At 43.5% G+C, this 19,708-nt stretch overlaps 1 protein-coding gene across 1 annotated transcript in view; it reads right to left on the reverse strand.

Moving 5' to 3' along the window:
* The window catches only part of ANXA4 (annexin A4), a 106,126-nt gene that overhangs the window by 49,665 nt on the left and 36,753 nt on the right, over window positions 1–19,708 (reverse strand). Inside the window, exons 3-4 of the mRNA XM_069766554.1 lie at window positions 16,664–16,751; window positions 15,925–16,019 (exon numbers count right to left, since the gene is read on the reverse strand). Coding sequence (XP_069622655.1) covers window positions 15,925–16,019; window positions 16,664–16,751 — 183 coding nt within the window. The remainder of the gene's footprint in view (window positions 1–15,924; window positions 16,020–16,663; window positions 16,752–19,708) is intronic.

The raw sequence follows: 19,708 nt of genomic DNA on the forward strand, positions 1-19,708 counted from the left end.
CATTCTTATTCAGTAACATAAAATTCTTAACTCTATACAACCATTACTTGTGAACTTAAAGGAAAGAGCTGTGCATAATTTAGGGAGGGTAATACATGGGTGCTGTCGTGGACTCATTAAAAGAGGATTACCGGTACGTAATCCGGCTTTTTACCCTTCGCCACGACAGCACCCCACATGAGAGATTTTCAGAGAGTCATTATTTGGGTGGGATTACTGTATTAAGAACAGCTCTACCAAAGGTCAGATCAGAAGATGTAGATAGATCAAGTCTATAATGGTTGTAAAAGGTAGAAGGTGTAGACCAAGTTGCGGCCTTACATATTAAATGGATCGGTACATCCGCTTGTTCCGCCCAGGAGGAAGCCATGGCTCGTGTTGAGTGAGCTTTTATACCCACTGGAGGAATCTCGCCTTTTGACGTATAGGCCAAGCAGATCGCATCTCTGATCCACCGAGATATGTAGGTAAGCCGGGTCCCTGTAGGAACAGGAAACCTAAACTGAGGAGGAGAGGGGACCGCCTCCTTTTATTCTGTAGGTTTCCTGTTCCTATGGGCGGATCCCTCTCTCTCATGTGGGGTGCGGTCGTGGCGAAGGGTAAAATAACTGCGACCAACCGCTTCCGGTAACCATCTATTAGTTTCTTACAATGCTCTGCTGGAATTTTAGACCATTCTTCTTTGGCAAACTGCTCCCGGTCCCTGATATTTGAAGGGTGCCTTCTCCAAACTGCCATTTTTAGATCTCTCCACAGGTGTTCTATGGGATTCAGGAATTCTGGACTCATTGCTGGCCACCTTAGAAGTCTCCAGTGCTTTCTCTCAAACCATTTTCTAGTGCTTTTTGAAGTGTGTTTGGGTCATTGTCCTACTGGAAGACCCATGATCTCTGAGGGAGACCCAGCTTTCCCACACTGGGCCCTACATTATGCTGCAAAATTTGTTGGTAGTCTTCAGACTTCATAATGCCATGCACAGGGTCAAGCAGTCCAGTGCCAGAGGCAGCAAAGCAACCCCAAAACATCAGGGAACCTCCGCCATGTTTGACTGTAGGGACCGTGTTCTTTTCTTTGAATGCCTCTCTTTTTCTCCTGTAAACTCTATGTTGATGCCTTTGCCCAAAAAGCTCTACTTTTGTCTCATTTGACCAGAGAACATTCTTCCAAAACATTTTAGGCTTTTTCAGGTAAGTTTTGGCTAACTCCAGCCTGGCTTTTTTATGTCTCGTAGTAAGAAGTGGGGTCTTCCTGGGTCTCCTACCATACAGTCCCTTTTCATTCAGACGCCGACGGATGGTACAGGTTGACACTGTTGTACCCTCGGACTGCAGGGCAGCTTGAACTTGTTTGGATGTTAGTCGAGGAACTTTATCCAACATCCACACAATCTTGCGTTGAAATCTCGTCAATTTTTCTTTTCCGTCCACATCTAGGGAGGTTAGCCACAGTGCCATGGGCTTTAAACTTCTTGATGACACTGCGCACGGTAGACACAGGAACATTCAGGTCTTTGGAGATGGACTTGTAGCCTTGAGATTGCTCATGCTTCCTCACAATTTGGTTTCTCAAGTCCTCAGACAGTTCTTTGGTCTTCTTTCTTTTCTCCATGCTCAATGTGGTACACACAAGGACACAGGACAGAGGTCAAGTCAACTTTAATCCATGTCAACTGGCTGCAAGTGTGATGTAGTTATTGCCAACACCTGTTAGGTGCCACAGGTAAGTTACAGGTGCTGTTAATTACCCAAATTAGGGAAGTATCACATGATTTTTCGAACGGTGTCAATGCTTTTGTCCACCCCCTTTTTATGTTTGGTGTGGAATTATATCCAATTTGGCTTTAGGACAATTCTTTTTGTGTTTTTTCATTTAAGACAAATTAAATGAAGATAATAATACCAAATCATTTGTGTTTGCAATCATTTTCAGGAAGAAAATGAGTATTATCCGTCAGAATTGCAGGGGTGTCAATACTTTTGGCCATGACTGTAGCTGATAATGGTAGATAGTGTGGAGGCTATATACCATAGGGGGCTTATTTAAGGTCATAATATGGACAGATATTTTAATGCAGAGGGCATTTTAATAACATTTTTAAGGGCAAGGTGTAGGGATGTGCTACAAAAGACCGGAGAAGAGGAAGGTCCGCAGAAACCAGCTGTGGCTGTGAAAAGTCATCATGGCATCTGGATAATGGAGGAGATGAAAAGAAAAAGACGACTGAAATGTAATTAGAAAAGTACCTGGATGTAAAAGTTTATTTGTGATACTGACTAATTCTCAACAGTACAGTGGGGTGAACGTTCACACTGAACATTTAACACAGAACCTAGAATTTTACTTCAGCGTTTTGTACATACAGGGCTAGGGCTCCCCCTTTTTGGGTAGGCATCTTGTCTATAGCTTTCCACAGGCATGTGAAAAGCAGTCAGGTCTGGGTCCTGCCCCACCACTTGAGGTCTGCTAACACAGTGAGGTGAACTACAAGAGTTGGGGTCATCCGGATTGGGTACATCTTGTCGCGGTGAGATGGCTTTTACACTCTTGATCAAAATAGTGTTAAAGTTAAGCTATCGAATAATGCACAATTTGCTCTATATACACCAGTGTTTCTCAGGCACCAAACGTTTGTGCTTGCCCAAAGTCTTATTGATTAAGTACTATCAAGTACCTTCAGCCATATTGATATAGCATCCTCTGATTTTATATATATTATATATACACACACACGTACCCAGTGTTCCAAATTATTATGCAAATTGCATTTAAGTGTCAAAAAGATTTAGTTTTGTTTTTCAAATAAACTCATGGATAGTATTGTGTCTCAGGGCTCAATGGATCACTGAAATCAATCTTAGACACATGTGATAATTAGTTTTCCAGGTGATTCTAATTAAAAGGAAGACTACTTAAAAAATGATGTTACACATTATTAAGCAAGCCACAGGTTTCAAGTAACATGGGAAAGAAAAAGGATCTCTCTGCTGCCGAAAATCATCAAATAGTACAATGCTTTGGTCAAGGGATGAAAACATTAGATATTTCCCGAAAACTTAAGCGTGATCATTGTACTGTTAAGAGATTTGTGGCTGAATCTGAGCACAGACGTGTTCGTGCTGATAAAGGCATAATGAGGAAGGTTTCTGCCAGGCAAGTTAATCGGATTAAGAGTGCAGCTGCTAAAAAGCAGCAAACAGATATTTGAAGTTGCTGGGGCCTCTGGAGTCCCTCGATCCTCAAGGTGTAGGATCCTTCAAAGGCTTGCTGTGGTGCATAAACCTAATATTCGGCCACCCCTAAACAGTGTTCACAAACAGAAACTGTTGCAGTGGGCCCAGACATACATGAAGACTAATTTCCAAACAGTCTTGTTTACTGATGAGTGTCGAGTAACCCTGGATGGTCCAGATGGATGGAGTAGTGGACGGTTGGTGGATGGCCACCATGTCCCAACAAGGCTGCGACGTCAGTAAGGAGGTGGAGGAGTCATGTTTTGGGTGGGAATCATGGGGAAATAGCTGGTATGGCCGTTTAAGGTTCCTGAAGGTGTGAAAATGACCTCTGCAAAGTATATAGAGTTTCTGACTAACAACTTTCTTCCATGGTATAAAAAGCAGAAATGTGCCTTCAGGAGGAAAATCATCTTTATGCATGACAATGCACCATCTCATGCTGCAAAGAATACCTCTGAGTCATTGGATGCTATGGGCATAAAATGAGAAACTCATGGTGTGGCCACCATCTTCCCCTGACCTCAACCCTATAGAGAACCTTTGGAGTATAATCAAGCAAAAGATCTATGAGGGTGGGAGACAGTTCACATCAAAACAGCAGCTCTGGGAGGCTACTCTGACTTCATGCAAAGAAATACAAGCAGAAACTCTCCAAAAACTCACAAGCTCAATGGATGCAAGAATTGTGAAGGTGATATCAAAGAAGGGGTCCTATGTTAACATGTAACTTGACCTGTTAGGAGGTTTTTGATTTAAAAGTTTTTTTGTTCAGTGAATGTGACCTCCTAATGCTGCAAATTCTACAAATGAGCATTTTCAGCTCTTTAACCCCTTAGTGACAGAGCCAATTTTTGCAATTCTGACCACTGTCACTTTATGAGGTTATAACTCTGGAACGCTTCAACGGATCCCGCTGATTCTGAGATTGTTTTTCGTGACATATTGTACTTCATGTTAGTGGTAACATTTCTTCGATATTACTTGCGATTATTTATGAAAAAAACGGAAATATGGCGAAAATTTTTAAAATTTTGCAATTTTCAAACTTTGTATTTTTATGCCCTTAAATCAGAGAGATATGTCATGAAAAATAGTTAATAAATAACATTTCCCACATGTCTACTTTACATCAGCACAATTTTGGAAACAAAATTTTTTTTTGTTAGGGAGTTATAAGGGTTAAAAGTTGACCAGCAATTTCTCATTTTTACAACACCTTTTTTTTTTTTAGGGACCACATCACATTTGAAGTCATTTTGAGGGGTCTATATGATAGAAAATAATGAAGTGTGACACCATTCTAAAAACTACACCCCTCAAGGTTCTCAAAACCACATTCAAGAAGTTTATTAACCCTTTACGTGCTTCACAGGAACTGCAACAATGTGGAAGGGAAAAAAAAAATGAACATTTAACTTTTTTTTGCAAACATCTTAATTCAGAACCATTTTTTTTATTTTCACAAGTGTAAAAACAGAAATGTAACCGTAAATTTTGTTATGCAATTTCTCCTGAATACGCCAATACCCCATATGTGGGGGTAAACCACTTTTTGGGCGCACCGCAGAACTTAGAAGTGAAGGAGCGCCGTTTGACTTTTTCAATGCAGAATTGGCTGGAATTGAGATCGGACGCCATGTCACGTTTAGAGAGCCTAAACAGTGGAAACTCCCCACAAGTGACACCATTTTGGAAACTAGACCCCTTAAGGAACTTATCTAGATGTGTGGTGAGCACTTTGAACCCCCAAGTGCTTCACAGAAGTTTATAACGTAGAGCCGTGAAAATATAAAAATCGCTTTTGTTTACACAAAAATGATCTTTTCGCCCACAAATTCTTATTTTCACAAGGGTAACAGGAGAAATTAGACCACTAAAGTTGTGCAATTTCTCCTGAGTACGTCGATACCCAATATGTGGGGGTAAACCACTGTTTGGGCGCACCGCAGAGCTTGGAAGAGAAAGAGTGCCGTTTTACTTTTTCAATGTAGAATTGGCTGGAATTGAGATCGGACGCCATGTCGCGTTTGGAGAGCCCCTGATGTGCCTAAACAGTAGAAATCCCCCACAAGTGACCCCATTTTGGAAACTAGACCCCCCATGGAACTTATCTAGATGTGTGGTGAGAACCTTGAATGCCCAAGTGCTTCACAGAAGTTTATAATGCAGAGTTGTGAAAATAAAAAATATTTTTTTTCTCCACAAAAAAGATATTGTAGCCCCCAAGTTTTTATTTTCACAAGGGTAACAGGAGAAATTGGACCCCAAAAGTTGTTGTCCAATTTGTCCTGAGTATGTTGGTACCCCATATGTGGGGGTAAACCACTGTTTGGGCGCACGGCAGAGCTCGGAAGGAAGGAGCGCCTTTTTGGAATGCAGACTTTGATAGAATGGTCTGTGGGCATTATGTTGCGATTGCAGAGCCCCTGATGTACCTAAACTGTAGTAACCCCCCACAAGTGACCCCATTTTGGAAACTAGACCCCCCATGGAACTTATCTAGATGTGTGGTGAGAACTTTGAATGCCCAAGTGCTTCACAGAAGTTTATAATGCAGAGTCCTAAAATATATATATATATATTTTTTTTTCCCACAAAAAAGATTTTGTAGCCCCCAAGTTTTTATTTTCACAAGGGTAACAAGAGAAATTGGACCCCAGAAGTTGTTGTCCAATTTATCCCGAGTACGCTGATGCGCCATATGTGGGGGTAACCCACTGTTTGGGCGCACGGCAGAGCTCAGAAGGGAGGGAGCACCATTTGACTTTTTGAGCGCAAAATTGGCTATCGTGTTTGGAGACCCCCTGATGTACCTAAACAGTGGAAACCCCCCAATTCTAGCTCCAACCCTAACCCACCCCTAACCCCAACCCTAAGGCTACTTTCACACTTGCGTTGTTTGGCAACCGTCGCAATCCGTCGTTTTGGACAAGAAACAGATCCTGCAAATGTGCCCGCAGGATGCGTTTTTTGCCCATAGACTTGTATTGCCGACGGATCGTGACGGATGGCCACACTTCGCGTCCGTCGTGCACTGGATCAGTGTTTTGGCGTACCGTCAGCACAAAAAAAAGTTCTATGTAACTTTTTTTGTACGTCGCATCCGCCATTTCTGACCGCGCATGCGTGGCCGTAACTCCGCCCCCTCCTCCCCAGGACATAGATTGGGCAGTGGATGCGTTGAAAAACTACATCCGCTGCCCACGTTGTGCACAATTTTCACAACGTGCGTCGGTATGTCGGGCCGATGCATTGCGACGGCCCCGTACCGCCGCAAGTGTGAAAGAAGCCTAACCCTAAATTTAGCCCCAACCCTAACTTTAGCCCTAACCCTAGCCCTAACCCTAACCCTAATCCTAGCCCTAACCCTAATCCTAGCCCTAACCCTAATCCTAGCCCTAACACTACCCCCAACTGCTCTTCTCCTGCCGGCAGATGGAGACAGATGGCGGGCGCACTGCGACCGCCATTTTCTTTTGCCGGCGGCCAGGAGGAGCAGCAGGAGGACCCAGGTGAGTATGGCAGGGTCCCCGAATCCCCCTATTTCTCTGTCCTCTGATGTGCGATCACATCAGAGGACAGAGAATTACACTTTACTTTTTTTTTGCGCGGTCGCCAGTAAACATTTAATTACCGGCGATCGCAAAACAGGGGTCGGTAAAACAGACCCCGATCATGCTCTTTGGGGTCTCGGCTACCCCCAGCAGCTGAGACCCCAAAGATTCTCGCGGGGCCAGCCGGCGGGCGCACTGCGCATGCGCCCACCATTTTGAAGATGGCGGCGCCCACCGGGAGACACGAGGAGCATCGGGGAGATAGGTGAGTATTGGGGGGCCACCTGGGACCCCTTTTCTCTGTCCTCCGATGTGCGATCACATCGGAGGACAGAGAAATTAAAAAGATTGCGTTTTTTTTTTTTTTTTTGCGATCGCCGGTAAATGGTTAATTACCGGCGATCGCAAATGCGGGGTGGGTTAAAAACCCCCCGAATCATGTTCTCTGGGGTCTCGGCTACCCCCGGCAGCCGAGACCCCGGAGAAAATATGACTCTGGGGGGCGCCATTTACTTTTTCCACAGCGCCGTTAATTACCCTTAGCGGCCGCCGTTAAAAGGCGTATCGGCGGTCGCTATGGGGTTAAAACATATCAAATGTTTATAAATTCTACTGTGCTTAATAATTTGTAACAGTGCATTTTGAGTTTTTATTTATTTTGGAGATTATACTGTTATCATTGGGAGGTTTATTCAATAAAATTCGATGTATAATCTAACGGGTGATGACTTATTAGACTGACTGTCATTTGCACCGACCATTTAGAAAAATCCAAGAAAAATATCATTTGCATAATTTAATAATAATAATAATTTTTATTTATATAGCGCCAACATATTCCGCAGCGCTTTACAAATTATAGAGGGGACTTGTACAGACAATAGACATTACAGCATAACAGGAATACAGTTCAAAACAGATACCAGGAGGAATGAGGGCCCTGCTCGCAAGCTTACAAATTATGAGGAAAAGGGGAGACACGAGAGGTGGATGGTAACAAATGCTATAGTTATTCGGACCAGCCATAGTGTAAGGCTCGGGTGTTCATGTAAAGCTGCATGAACCAGTTAACTGCCTAAGTATGTAACAGTACAGACACAGAGGGCTATTAACTGCATAAAGTGAATGAGAACAATTTTTTTTTTTTTTTTTTTTTTTTTTTTTTAAATAGGCCACACAGGGATCCTTACATTAATGCATTGAGGCGGTAGGCCAGTCTGAACAAATGAGTTTTTAGGGCACGCTTAAAACTGTGGGGATTGGGGATTAATCGTATTAACCTAGGTAGTGCATTCCAAAGAATCGGCGCAGCACGTGTAAAGTCTTGGAGACGGGAGTGGGAGGTTCTGATTATTGAGGATGCCAACCCGCGGTCATTAGCGGAGCGGAGGGCACGGGTAGGGTGGTAGACCGAGACCAGAGAGGAGATATAGGGTGGTGCTGAGCCATGGAGTGCTTTGTGGATGAGGGTAGTAGTTTTGTACTGGATTCTGGAGTGGATGGGTAACCAGTATAATGACTGGCACAAGGTAGAGGCATCGGTGTACCGATTGGTGAGGAATATGATTCTGGCAGCAGCATTCAGGACAGATTGGAGCGGGGAGAGTTTGGTAAGAGGGAGGCCGATTAGTAGAGAGTTACAATAGTCCAGACGAGAATGAATAAGTGAAACAGTAAGAGTTTTTGCAGAGTTGAAAGTAAGAAAAGGGCGAATTCTAGAAATGTTTTTGAGATGCAGATAAGAAGAGCGAGCCAGTGATCGGATGTGGGGGGTGAATGAAAGGTCAGAATCAAGGATGACCCCAAGGCAGCGGGCATGTTGCTTTGGAGTAATGGTGGAACCGCACACGGAGATGACAATGTCAGGCAAAGGTAGGTTAGTAGAAGGAGAGAACACGAGGAGTTCAGTTTTTGACAGGTTTAGTTTCAGATAGAGGGAGGACATGATGTTAGAGACAGCGGTAAGACAATCACTGGTGTTTTCTAATAAGGCAGGCGAGATATCAGGAGCAGAAGTGTATAATTGGGTGTCGTCAGCATAGAGATGGTACTGGAAACCAAATCTACTGATTGTTTGTCCAATAGGGGCAGTATACAAAGAGAAGAGAAGGGGGCCTAGGACTGATCCTTGAGGAACCCCAACAGTAAGGGGAAGGTGAGAGGAGGAGGAACCAGCAAAACATACAGTGAAGGATCGGTCAGAGAGATAGGAGGAGAACCAGGAGAGAACGGTGTCCTTGAGGCCGATGGAGCGGAGCATAGTGAGGAGGAGCTGATGATCCACAGTATCGAATGCTGCAGAGAGATCCAAGAGAATAAGCATGGAGTAGTGACCATTAGATTTAGCTGTTAGTAGGTCATTAGAGACTTTAGTGAGGGCAGTTTCAGTAGAGTGTAAAGAGCGGAAGCCAGATTGAAGAGGGTCTACAAGAGAGTTATCTGAGAGATAGCGGGTAAGACGGGAGTGGACCAGGCGTTCGAGGAGTTTAGAGATGAAGGGAAGATTAGAGACAGGTCTATAATTAGCGGCACAGTTTTGGTCCATGGTGTATATACAGAGCTATATACAGACCTAGATAGCCGATAATTCAATTGTCGACATCTGTAAAATCATTACAGAACCCGACAGGATATGAGACATGATTTATATACAGTAAACCATTGCAGTGTGTGCGTGGTGTGTGTGTGTGTGTGTAAAAAATGTTGGAGCTGTATGTGATAAATTAAAGAATTAATTAATGGAAAAAAACAGACATGGGCTACCGTGCAATTTTCTCTGCCAGAGGGAAAGCCAGTGACTGAGGACAGATATTAAAAGCCTAGTGAAGGGCCATGGTTATTGCCCCCCCCCTCCCCCCCCCCCACTCTGCTAAAAGCCATCTTCCCCCAGCCACCCCAAAAAAGGCACCTATTCCAGCACTTAGCCTCTCTCATCCCTCTGACCTGTAGAGGTGGCATATGGGGTAATAAGGGGTTAATGTCACCTTGCTATTGTAAGGGGACATTAAGCCTGGTTAATAATGGAGAGGTGTTAATTATTAATCCAATAGTATGAAAGTTAAAAATATACACATTAAAAATAAAAAGTCTTTTAATGAAATAAATAAACACAGGTTTAACATCTTTATTGCACTCAATCCAAGTGAAGCCCTTGATGTTCTGTAAAAGAAAAAAAAAAAAAAAAAAAAAAAAAGCAAAAGCAAAAAAAAAAAAAAATATCCCATACCTGTCCGCCGTACAGACAAATCCCATGCTGGGATCTATCTCAAGGGTTTAAATAGTTTACAACCCGGAGCGGTGCTAATGCTACCGGCCAGGCTGTAAACCACGGAGGAATGAATGAAAAGCTGCCTGTGCAGCCACCCCGCCTGACTGGACATGAACTCATTAGCGTGGTAAAGTTTCTTAACATTTTCCCACGCTGTCAAGCTCACCGCATCAGGAGGGGAGTCAGCGAATGCTCAGTGACTACTTAGTCAGGGACATATAAAAATATAACAGAGGGTTTACTGTATGTAAACCATGTCTCATATCCCGTCGGGTTCTGCAATGATTTTACAGAACCCGACAATTGAATTAATCGGAGAATATAATCGTATAGGGAGATATATATATATATATATCTTACTATACTATGTGTAGACATTTATTTTATCTACTAGATGGCAGCCCGATTCTAAAGAATCGGGAGTCTAGAATCCATATATACTTTATTTATTCAAATGTAAGAATAATACAATTAATAAATAATAGTAAGAAAGAACAAAAAATGGCTGCACTCACCAGCTCTTGACAATTCTTGTTATTTAAGGTACAGTTACACAGGATCCATGAACATGCTTATGAGGGGAGGGATGAAAGACATCAGACGACAACTTTGCGTGTTGTGGCAAATGCCACAACAACGGTTCTTTGCTTAAGAACAATAATGTAAATAATATGTATCAATAACTATGTATATTGGTATGTTCTATGACATTTTAAAATATTTCATTATTATGCGTAAAGGCTCTTAGTACCCATACTTGTGTGCCCATCAGGTATTAAATATGCAGTTTATATTGCAGAGAAATTGCTGGGCAATAATGGACAATGTCCTTATGTGGCAAATAATAGAGCAATATACCCAATGTGGCAAAGAAGAGGTTAATAAACGGCAGTCTCTCAGTATAACAGTCAGTGAATAATAGGCAGTATATGGAGAAAACACCAAACAAAAGTTCAAAATTGGTGTGAAAATGTCACTGAACCACTTCACAACTAAATATATATAGTTTTGGTAAATGGTATTATGATTTTTTTGACGAAATTCGGCAGGAGCTTGAAGAGCAACGTCACTGGGCCCGCCTCCACGCAGTAGAAACTTGCTGTGAGGTAAAAATTCAAAAATAACACCAAAATGGCGGGTGGAGTGTGTCACAGTACGGCACGTTTCTGATTGGTCGCTCGCAGCAGGCGGCAACCAATCAGACACTGGACACTGTTGACGTCACTTATCTCCGGACATTAGCTCCGGACATTATCTCCGGACAGGAAGTTGGCACAAATTGCAGGAAGTAGTATTCTAGGCAATTATATATTAGATTCTATTGTAAGCCGTCACTGTGATTTTACTGTACACCGCTCTGAATTGCCGGCTTTTCTATAGGACACCTGTGCGTATTTCTCGCAAGTCACACTGATGGTCTGTGTGGTGTGCCAGTTTCTCGCACCCATAGACTTTCATTGGCGTATTTCGGGCGCAATATGGTGACAATCGCAGCATGAGCGATTTCCTCCGCACGTATAATACAGCTGAGAAGACAGCGGAAGATGGGAGCTGCCCCATAGATTAACATTGCTCCGAGTGCTATGTGATTTTTTTTTTTTTTTCTTCCTTTCACAGCACTCGTCTGTATTTCTCTCTAGTGTAACTCAGGTCTAATAGTGAAGGAGGACCTCAGCAGATGACCGCACGGTTACTGAAAATCTCTATACAAAGACCAACATGGATAATACCGACATATGGTCAGTGGTAGATATGTTCTGTAGGACTGGTATAAGTGATCACCGCTCAGTTACAGATAATGTCTTACCACTGATGTTCTTTCTGATGGAATCGTTCATTTCTCCCGTCTTTTTCATCTGGCCCAGACTGACATGACAACTTCATCCACCCAGGACTCGTCTGCAGGGAATCCAACAAAGACACATTTCACTTCTCATATTCCAGCCCCATCACCATCTATTCCCAACCTGCACAAACTCCTCATCCTGCTGAAACCCCAAATACTGAGCCGCTTCTGCCGTATGCGTCCCTATTAGTGTACCTGCTGTGTGGTTCCCTGTGCCCTCTAAATTCTAAAACACCCCTTTATAATATAGTAACGCCGGGTGCAAGTGCCCTAGAAAACAGTGCCCATATTTTGCCCCCTAGAAAGTAATGCCCTGTGTGCCCCTTTGATAGTCACAGAAACCCGAGTTCCCCTATAATTATAAGTGCCCACTTTACATTTAATAATGTCCCGAGTCTCCCCCGTACAGCTCCCCTATACACAGTATAATGCCCCCTCACTGAATAGTACCACCCACACAGTATACTGACCCCTTAGTAGCCCCCAAACTGTTTGATGGCTCCAACACTGTATGATGGCCCCCTAGATAGCCTCCATATAGTATAATGCACCCCCATAGGCAGACTCTAAAGCACAAGGCAGCAGCCCCCTTAGGCAGACTCTGTAGTATAAGGAAGCCCCCATAGGCAGACTGTAATAAGGCAGCCCCCCATAGGCAGACTCTAGTATAAGGCAGCCCCCATAAAAATAAATCACCTCTCTTTTTCCTGGTTCCTCATCTGCTCTGAGCGTCCGCTCATCAGTGTCGGTGGCATCAGACGCTGACAGGGGGATGATCGGAGAAGGAGCACAACGCTCCCTCTCTCATCAATGCAGTCAGCAGTTGCGATGACAGGCGGAGGGATCCACTGCTGGCACCGGGCCCCCCCACCTGCTCAGGGGCCCCATAGTGGCCGAGCAGCATTGCAGGGAGATTTACATTCTGCAGCAGAGCAGGGAGAATCTAACTATCAGTGCGCTGTGCACACGCCGATTCAGTTACAGTAGCGTAGCTCCGGGTGAACCCGCTCAAAGCCCCGGGGGAATGATCCCTTCTGACCCCCAGTAGCTACGCTACTGGTGCAGTGTCAATGAAAACAAGGGGAAAAGATAGTGGCAGTTCGTGTTAGATCAACTTAGCCTGTCAGTCGTCTTCCAGGCCATGGCCCACCCAGTATTTATTTTAAAGGGACTCTGTCACCTGAATTTGGCGGGACTGGTTTTGGGTCATATGGGCGGAGTTTTCAGGTGTTTGATTCACCCTTTCCTTACCCGCTGGCTGCATGCTGGCTGCAATATTGGATTGAAGTTCATTCTCTGTCCTCCATAGTACATGCCTGCGCAATGCAATCTTGCCTTGTGCAGGCGTGTACTATGGAGGACAGAGAATGAACTTCAATCCAATATTGCAGCCAGCATGCAGCCAGCGGGTAAGGAAAGGGTGAATCAAACACCCGAAAACTCCGCCCATATGACCCAAAACCAGTCCCGCCAAATTCAGGTGACAGGTTCCCTTTAAAGGCAAGTTTAATTGAAATGAATACATTTGTATTTAAGACCATTAGACCCCTCTCCCCTTCTTGAAGCCAATTCAGTAAAGCTGGCTGTTTTGTCTTCTCAATTGCTGTTGCCGATGTCTATGTACGGAGCAGCAGTGGAGAGGCGTTTGTCATCGCCTGATGTACTCTACATAGGTGGACTCTCCAATGTTTTCCTAGGCAAAGCAGCTTCAGGAAAAAGCCAGTGGTCTTTTTGCCCTGAAGAAGTTTCGCTGGGAGGTTTACCGTGGTTTTTGCTTCAGCTCCACTGCGGAGTTATTTTATACAAATTGAACTAGAACTAGTGAGCAGTTTCCTAGTGAAAGCTGCCCTTAAACATGTTACTTTTTTGTTTTTTTTTAAACTATTTTGTTGTTTTACATTGCATCATTCACTCTTTGTGGCGCTTTTTCAGGTGGGTTCAAGATGGAGTTCATCTGAAAAAAAAAAAAATAATAATAATTGTGCCCACATAGCCCTAGGCCCCTTCTAATCAATCCTGTATCCTCCCTGCCCTTTAAATTTATAGGCTTTTAGACAGAGAGGCAGGCTTTATAAAAATAATTAGCTTTAAGGTCCTACTAGAGAAAGCTCACCTTGTTGAGGCTGGTGGGCTCATGAATTAGCTCACCTTGTTGAGGCTGGTGGGCTCATGAATTGGCCACTTTGTGAAGCACGGTTATAAAATAAGCATATTCCATATAACAGTAATGCTGTCCAAATTCAATACACCAAATGTTTACCTACAGCTCAGTGCCGAAAGTGTGCTGCTGTACTGTATATTACGTTTTAGTAAAAAAGTTTCCTCATTTTAAGTGGCAAGCAAGAACTCCGATCTCTGAGCTTCACCCACAGGTTACTCCTGCCAGAAAGGCTCCAACCTCACCAGTCTAGCTCTAAAAACTCAATAAGTCCCAGTCAAGTGTCCCCTGAGCCGATGTGCTGGCATTACTGACTCATACCTGACAACCTGCGGTAGTTCCTCAGCAACTGAACGTCACACTCGTCCTTCACTAATTTTAGATTCCTCCATAGCTCCCCGCTGTGAAGGAGCAGTGTGCAGGGGAAGCGTGTCATTCACGCAGGCGAGCGCATGGAGGAATGGTGAACTAGAAAGATGGCGTGATTAGATGCTGACCGTCACTAGCCTTACAGTTACTGTAATTAGCATAACGAGGAGTTAGCTCACACATCACTTACTAGATTTTCACATAAAAACTAAACTTTCCCATAAAGTTAGAGACAAAAAAAAAACGACTAGAAATAGAAGTCAGAATCAGCATCTTAAAGAAAACTGTTACCAAGTGAAAAATGTTCAGTTTTTGCTCTTATTTTATTCTTGCTGCTCCTTTAAGCACTCAGTATTTTTAATTTTTTTCAATACACACAGGATCCAGAGTCCATGACCATTATTAATTGCTATTGTTTATGGTCATTACCAAGCTTGAGTGGCTTACAGGGCAAAACTAAAGCCAAAGAAATTAGCTTAAGTTGATATACGTGCAATATGTAAGAGAACATCCACATTGGCCATTTTCCAGCCAAAACCCAAGAAAAAAAAAAAAAAAAAAAAAACACATTTAAACACTTTATAAAAACAAAAAAAAATTAAAAATTTAGGGGCTCCTATAGGCGTGGACCACCTACTTACACAAATTACACCTAAGGCTACAAACATAACCCTATCTGAATTATTTTGCCATGCCCAACCAGGTAAAAAAAAAAAAAAAAAAAAAGTCAGATCGGTTCAGTCTAGAATGCCATTACATCATGTGTAATAAATCGCCCAATACTTATAGGAATACTTTTGTTTTATTGCTGAATATTACCCATTTCTGTCACTAAAGAATTCGGGAGAAACAAATCTGGTATGAGATTTTTCATGCAACACGCCCTGGTGACCAAAAATATTTATTAAATTCCAAGATAAAAAAAAAAAGAAAAAAAAAAAATTATATTGGTAACTGAAAGAGCAATACGGAAAATAATGTGTGCGTCAATGTTGACCTATATTGTACTGGCCTGTGCAAAAGACAGAAGTAGGTGGAGGACTGTGAGACCGGCATCCACAGGTATTCTGCACATGTTATGCTTGGCGGATCATTGCATAAAAAGGGTCAGTACATACTAACTAGCAAAATAGTATGCACGGAAAGTCAGACTATAAAAGCAGACAGTCACACATTGCCCAATACTAGGGGGAAACAAGGCCTCTGGGTCAGATATGGGGGTGACCGGCCCAATAGTGAGCAGGAGTGTCAGGAAGGGGACATCTGTCGTCACCTCACCTGTACATCTAATAGCCAACATTATTTTACATTAGGTAATTGATCGCCTTTATAACAATAAGTACAATTTTTTGTGCAAAATATAACACTGCATTATGGAATTTGTGGTTCCAGGCCTAACTAAACTGATGCATATTATGGAGGGAAAAAAAAAATAGAAGTGTATTCACAACATAAATTTATGATATACGCTGCTGCCCCATGTATTGGGGTCTTACCTTTCCGATTAAGGTCTTATAAGCAGTTTTGATTTCCTGGCGTTGGGCAATTGTCCGGTTTGCAATCACATCAATGATGGCATCTTCGTCCGTGCCTGAAAATAACAGACGGAGGACGGGCATAAGATAAAGGTGGAGCAGGCATGTTGTATCATTAAAGCGAGACAAAAAAAAAAAAAAAAGGGGGGGGGGTTGGCTTGGACTGTGGAATATTTTTAACATTCAACTTCCAGAATATAATAAAGGAAATTAAATAACAGAAAGGCGATCACACCGCCCTTCTCTACTCTGGGGGAGTTTACATTGCACCATGAGATCATACATATTTGTGCCGTGTCAGTGACATTTTGTAGACTCACTAGCCTGTGAAAATGCCATTTATACCCACATTCCTACAGTCCCCGCTATATACACTGATCTATTGTCTAAAAGCTGCTCCTGATCCGGACCTACACACTATGGAAACGCCAAGCAACAGGTCTGCACAAAATATACAACTGACAAATACTAAATCCTTTACAGAAACCTACTAACTTTTGAAGGCGAGGAAGACTTGGGGACAGGATTCTGCACCGTGCCCAGTAACGCCATCATTTTATCCTTTACTCCCTTATGTTGTTTCATATTCTAATTCTCACACCAGAGAACACCAGCTCTACCGACTTGGACCAATAGGATTAGTCCAAATATCAAGGTCTCAGAACCTCTCAGGAATGGATATAGACTCCCTGGGACTCACCCATCCCCTTCATGGCTTTCCGCAGTTTCTGGGCATCGTCCGCTGCATTAAAGTTTGGGTAAGGCCTGATGGTTCCCTTCGTTCCAGCCTGCAAATATGAACATGTGAGACAATGACCACCAACAGACAAGGAATTTAGCGAAAAGCTTGGCAGACCTGATGATAACCAAGTGTGCCCGTGTGATATTATAAGGGAGCGGAGAGGGAAAGTGAGGGGGGGGGAAAAAAAAAAAAAAAAAAAAAAATATCTATCTATATACATACAGCAGTCCCTGGGCATAGGGACTGTGGTTGGTGACTGACCGCATCTCCTGCATTGTGGGCAGGGCACACCTCCTGGGATGGCAGATACTCACCTGTTGGTGCAGTTTGGACCATCGCAGAGTTGTCTGGAGCTGGGCTCCGAACTACAATTTCCTCCAGTCACCACTCAGTGTTCTGTGTGAGCTTTGACAGGACTGGCGAGTGTCGTTGAGGTAGATCCATCATGTACAGGACAGGCTGCTGTGGTGTCAGAACTTGGAGATGCAGCAATGAGTACAGATCAACAGCCTGGTATTGTACTACTAACACAAGGCTATTGAGCCGTTTTCACCACTGGAATTAGTTACCACTGCAGCGCTGCTCTGAACAATGCGAGTGGCGCGCCAGTGGTGAGAGTACAGTAGGTCAGCAGCCCGGTACTAGTAGTACAACGTCAGGCTACCAACTTGTGCGCACTACCGCTGTCACTGTAGTGGTGTTTTAATCTCCCTACTGAACTCTGCTACATCAGTGCAACGCCTCGGACGTCCCTGCATTATTGACACCTGAATGATGCTTTATGCCGACATAGCAGAGCCGCATATGTCATCACATCGTATGCCACGTGAGCCACAGACCAAACCTGCCTATCGAATGCCCATCGTGTGTGATACAGCCCGCAGATACATGCATCTAATCCCAGCATGAGATGTAGAGACATTTACCTAATCCTTGCATGGTATAAATTCAGCGCATCTAATACTAATGTAGGATACAGTCTAAATATCATAATCAGTCCACGTATCTAATCAGCGCGTGATACGACAAGCAGCACCAACTAACAATCAATGCTAAAAAAGAAAAAGTAGGATGTCATGATATGATAATCCCACCACCAATTATTTAACGCTGAGCTATTGGTGTGCCTGGAGTGAAGACTGTAGGGGTCCTTCCATCAATCCATCTCACACCATAGTCCCAGGAGTAGGTCCGATGCAAAGGACCCTTGAAGGCCTCTTCATGGCATTGACCTGATCAACTCTGGCTAGCATTGCGTCCAAGACAAAAGCGGACTCAGTGTAAAAGGTTATACCTCAATTCCAGCCTCCATTGATGTCTTTCTCTGCACCATGTAGCCTTTGAGATGAGGGGTGTAAGGTCAATGGATCAATTGTGGCAGAAGTCTGGCTCATAGACAAATGTCAGGCAAGCGCCTTTTGATGGTTTGTGTAGACAGTTTGACGTCTTACACTGGACAAGACATTAGTCGTTGCCAAGTTTTTTTTTTTGTTTTTTTTTTATTTTAGCTACCACATCAATTTTTTTTTTTTTGGGGGGGGAGGGGGGGGGTATTCTCACAACCCTCACACAAATCTTCATCAAAAGAGTACATACTCTTAAGTGCATTGTCTACTAGTGACGGTCTTATCCGAGCATGCTCGTGTGCTAACCGAGTGTCTTCGGTGTGCTTGAATAATATGTTAAGAGTCCACTCGCCTGCATGTTTTGCGGCTGTTAGGCAATCACTGCGTGTGTGGCGGCTGTCTAATAGCTGTGAGACCTGCAAGCGAGGGGACTCCAACACATTATTCAAGCATGCCGAAGACACTCGGTTAGCACCTGATTATGATTGGATAACACCTTATCCCAGCACGTTCTCTCATCACCTACCTTACATAACCTTTGGAATTAATATTAACAACAAAAACAAAATGCTAAGGAATCCCTAAAGCACTCACTCAGTAGATCCCTTGTGCCCAGCAAGCTGCTTGTGGAACATAACAGACAATCCTCACTTAGCTCTACATTTTACCCAGATTTCAAACTATTACATAATAGGGAAAGTTTCTACAGATGAGCAAACACGGAATAAAGCTTGTTATATGATTCATGCAAGCAAATACTTATCCGGTAACAAACAGTCAGATACACAGAAGTGGAATGAAGCAGTTTATCCACCTCCCGATTTACAAAGAATTATGGCATTAGAAGGGTGTAAAAATAGCAAACAGATGCACATACTGCTGCAGGCACCATATTCAGAACCTCCTACTGCCATTGTATGACTGGATGCACTAAATGCAGCATGAATACGAATGTCCATCCACGCAACCTTCTATCTTCTTGGGAGGCCAGTACAGTAAGCAAGCAATTAGGGTATGTGCACACGTAAAATGGACCTCTGCAGATTTTTTTGCAGCGGATTTTAGAAATCCGCAGGTAAAAGGCACTGCGTTTTACCACGGCTTTTATGCGGATTCCCCTGTGGTTTTAAACCTGCGGATTTCTATTGTGGAGCAGGTGTAAACCGCAGCGGAATCCGCACAAAGAATTGACATGCTGCGGAATCTAAACCGCTGCATTTCCACACTTTTTTCCCGCAGCATGGGCACATCGTTTTCTGTTTCCCATAGGTTTACATTGTAGTGTAAACTCATGGGAAACTGCTGCGGACACGCAGCTGCAGATCCGCAGCAAAATCCGCAACGTGTGCACATAGCCTTACAGACTGATACAGAGGGGTGAGAACTCTGCCCTTGCGAGCTTACATTCTACAGGATGGTGGGGATGGAGACAATAGGTTGAGGGTTGTAGGAGATCCGGTGAGGCGGTAGCTTCAGTAGTGGTGAGGAGGTAGCAGGGTCAGTGCAGGCTGTAGGCTTTCAGGTTCTGTCTGATAGTCGGATGTGTTGGGGCAAAGAATTCCAGAGGATGGGGGATATTCTGGAGAAGTTTTGGAGGTGGTTGGATGAGGAGCGGATAAGTGTGGAGGAGAGAAGGAAGTCTTGGGAGAACCGGAGA

The sequence above is a fragment of the Ranitomeya imitator genome, chromosome 4 (genome assembly GCF_032444005.1).
Source record: "Ranitomeya imitator isolate aRanImi1 chromosome 4, aRanImi1.pri, whole genome shotgun sequence".
In the NCBI taxonomy this organism is placed as follows: Eukaryota; Metazoa; Chordata; class Amphibia; order Anura; family Dendrobatidae; genus Ranitomeya; species Ranitomeya imitator.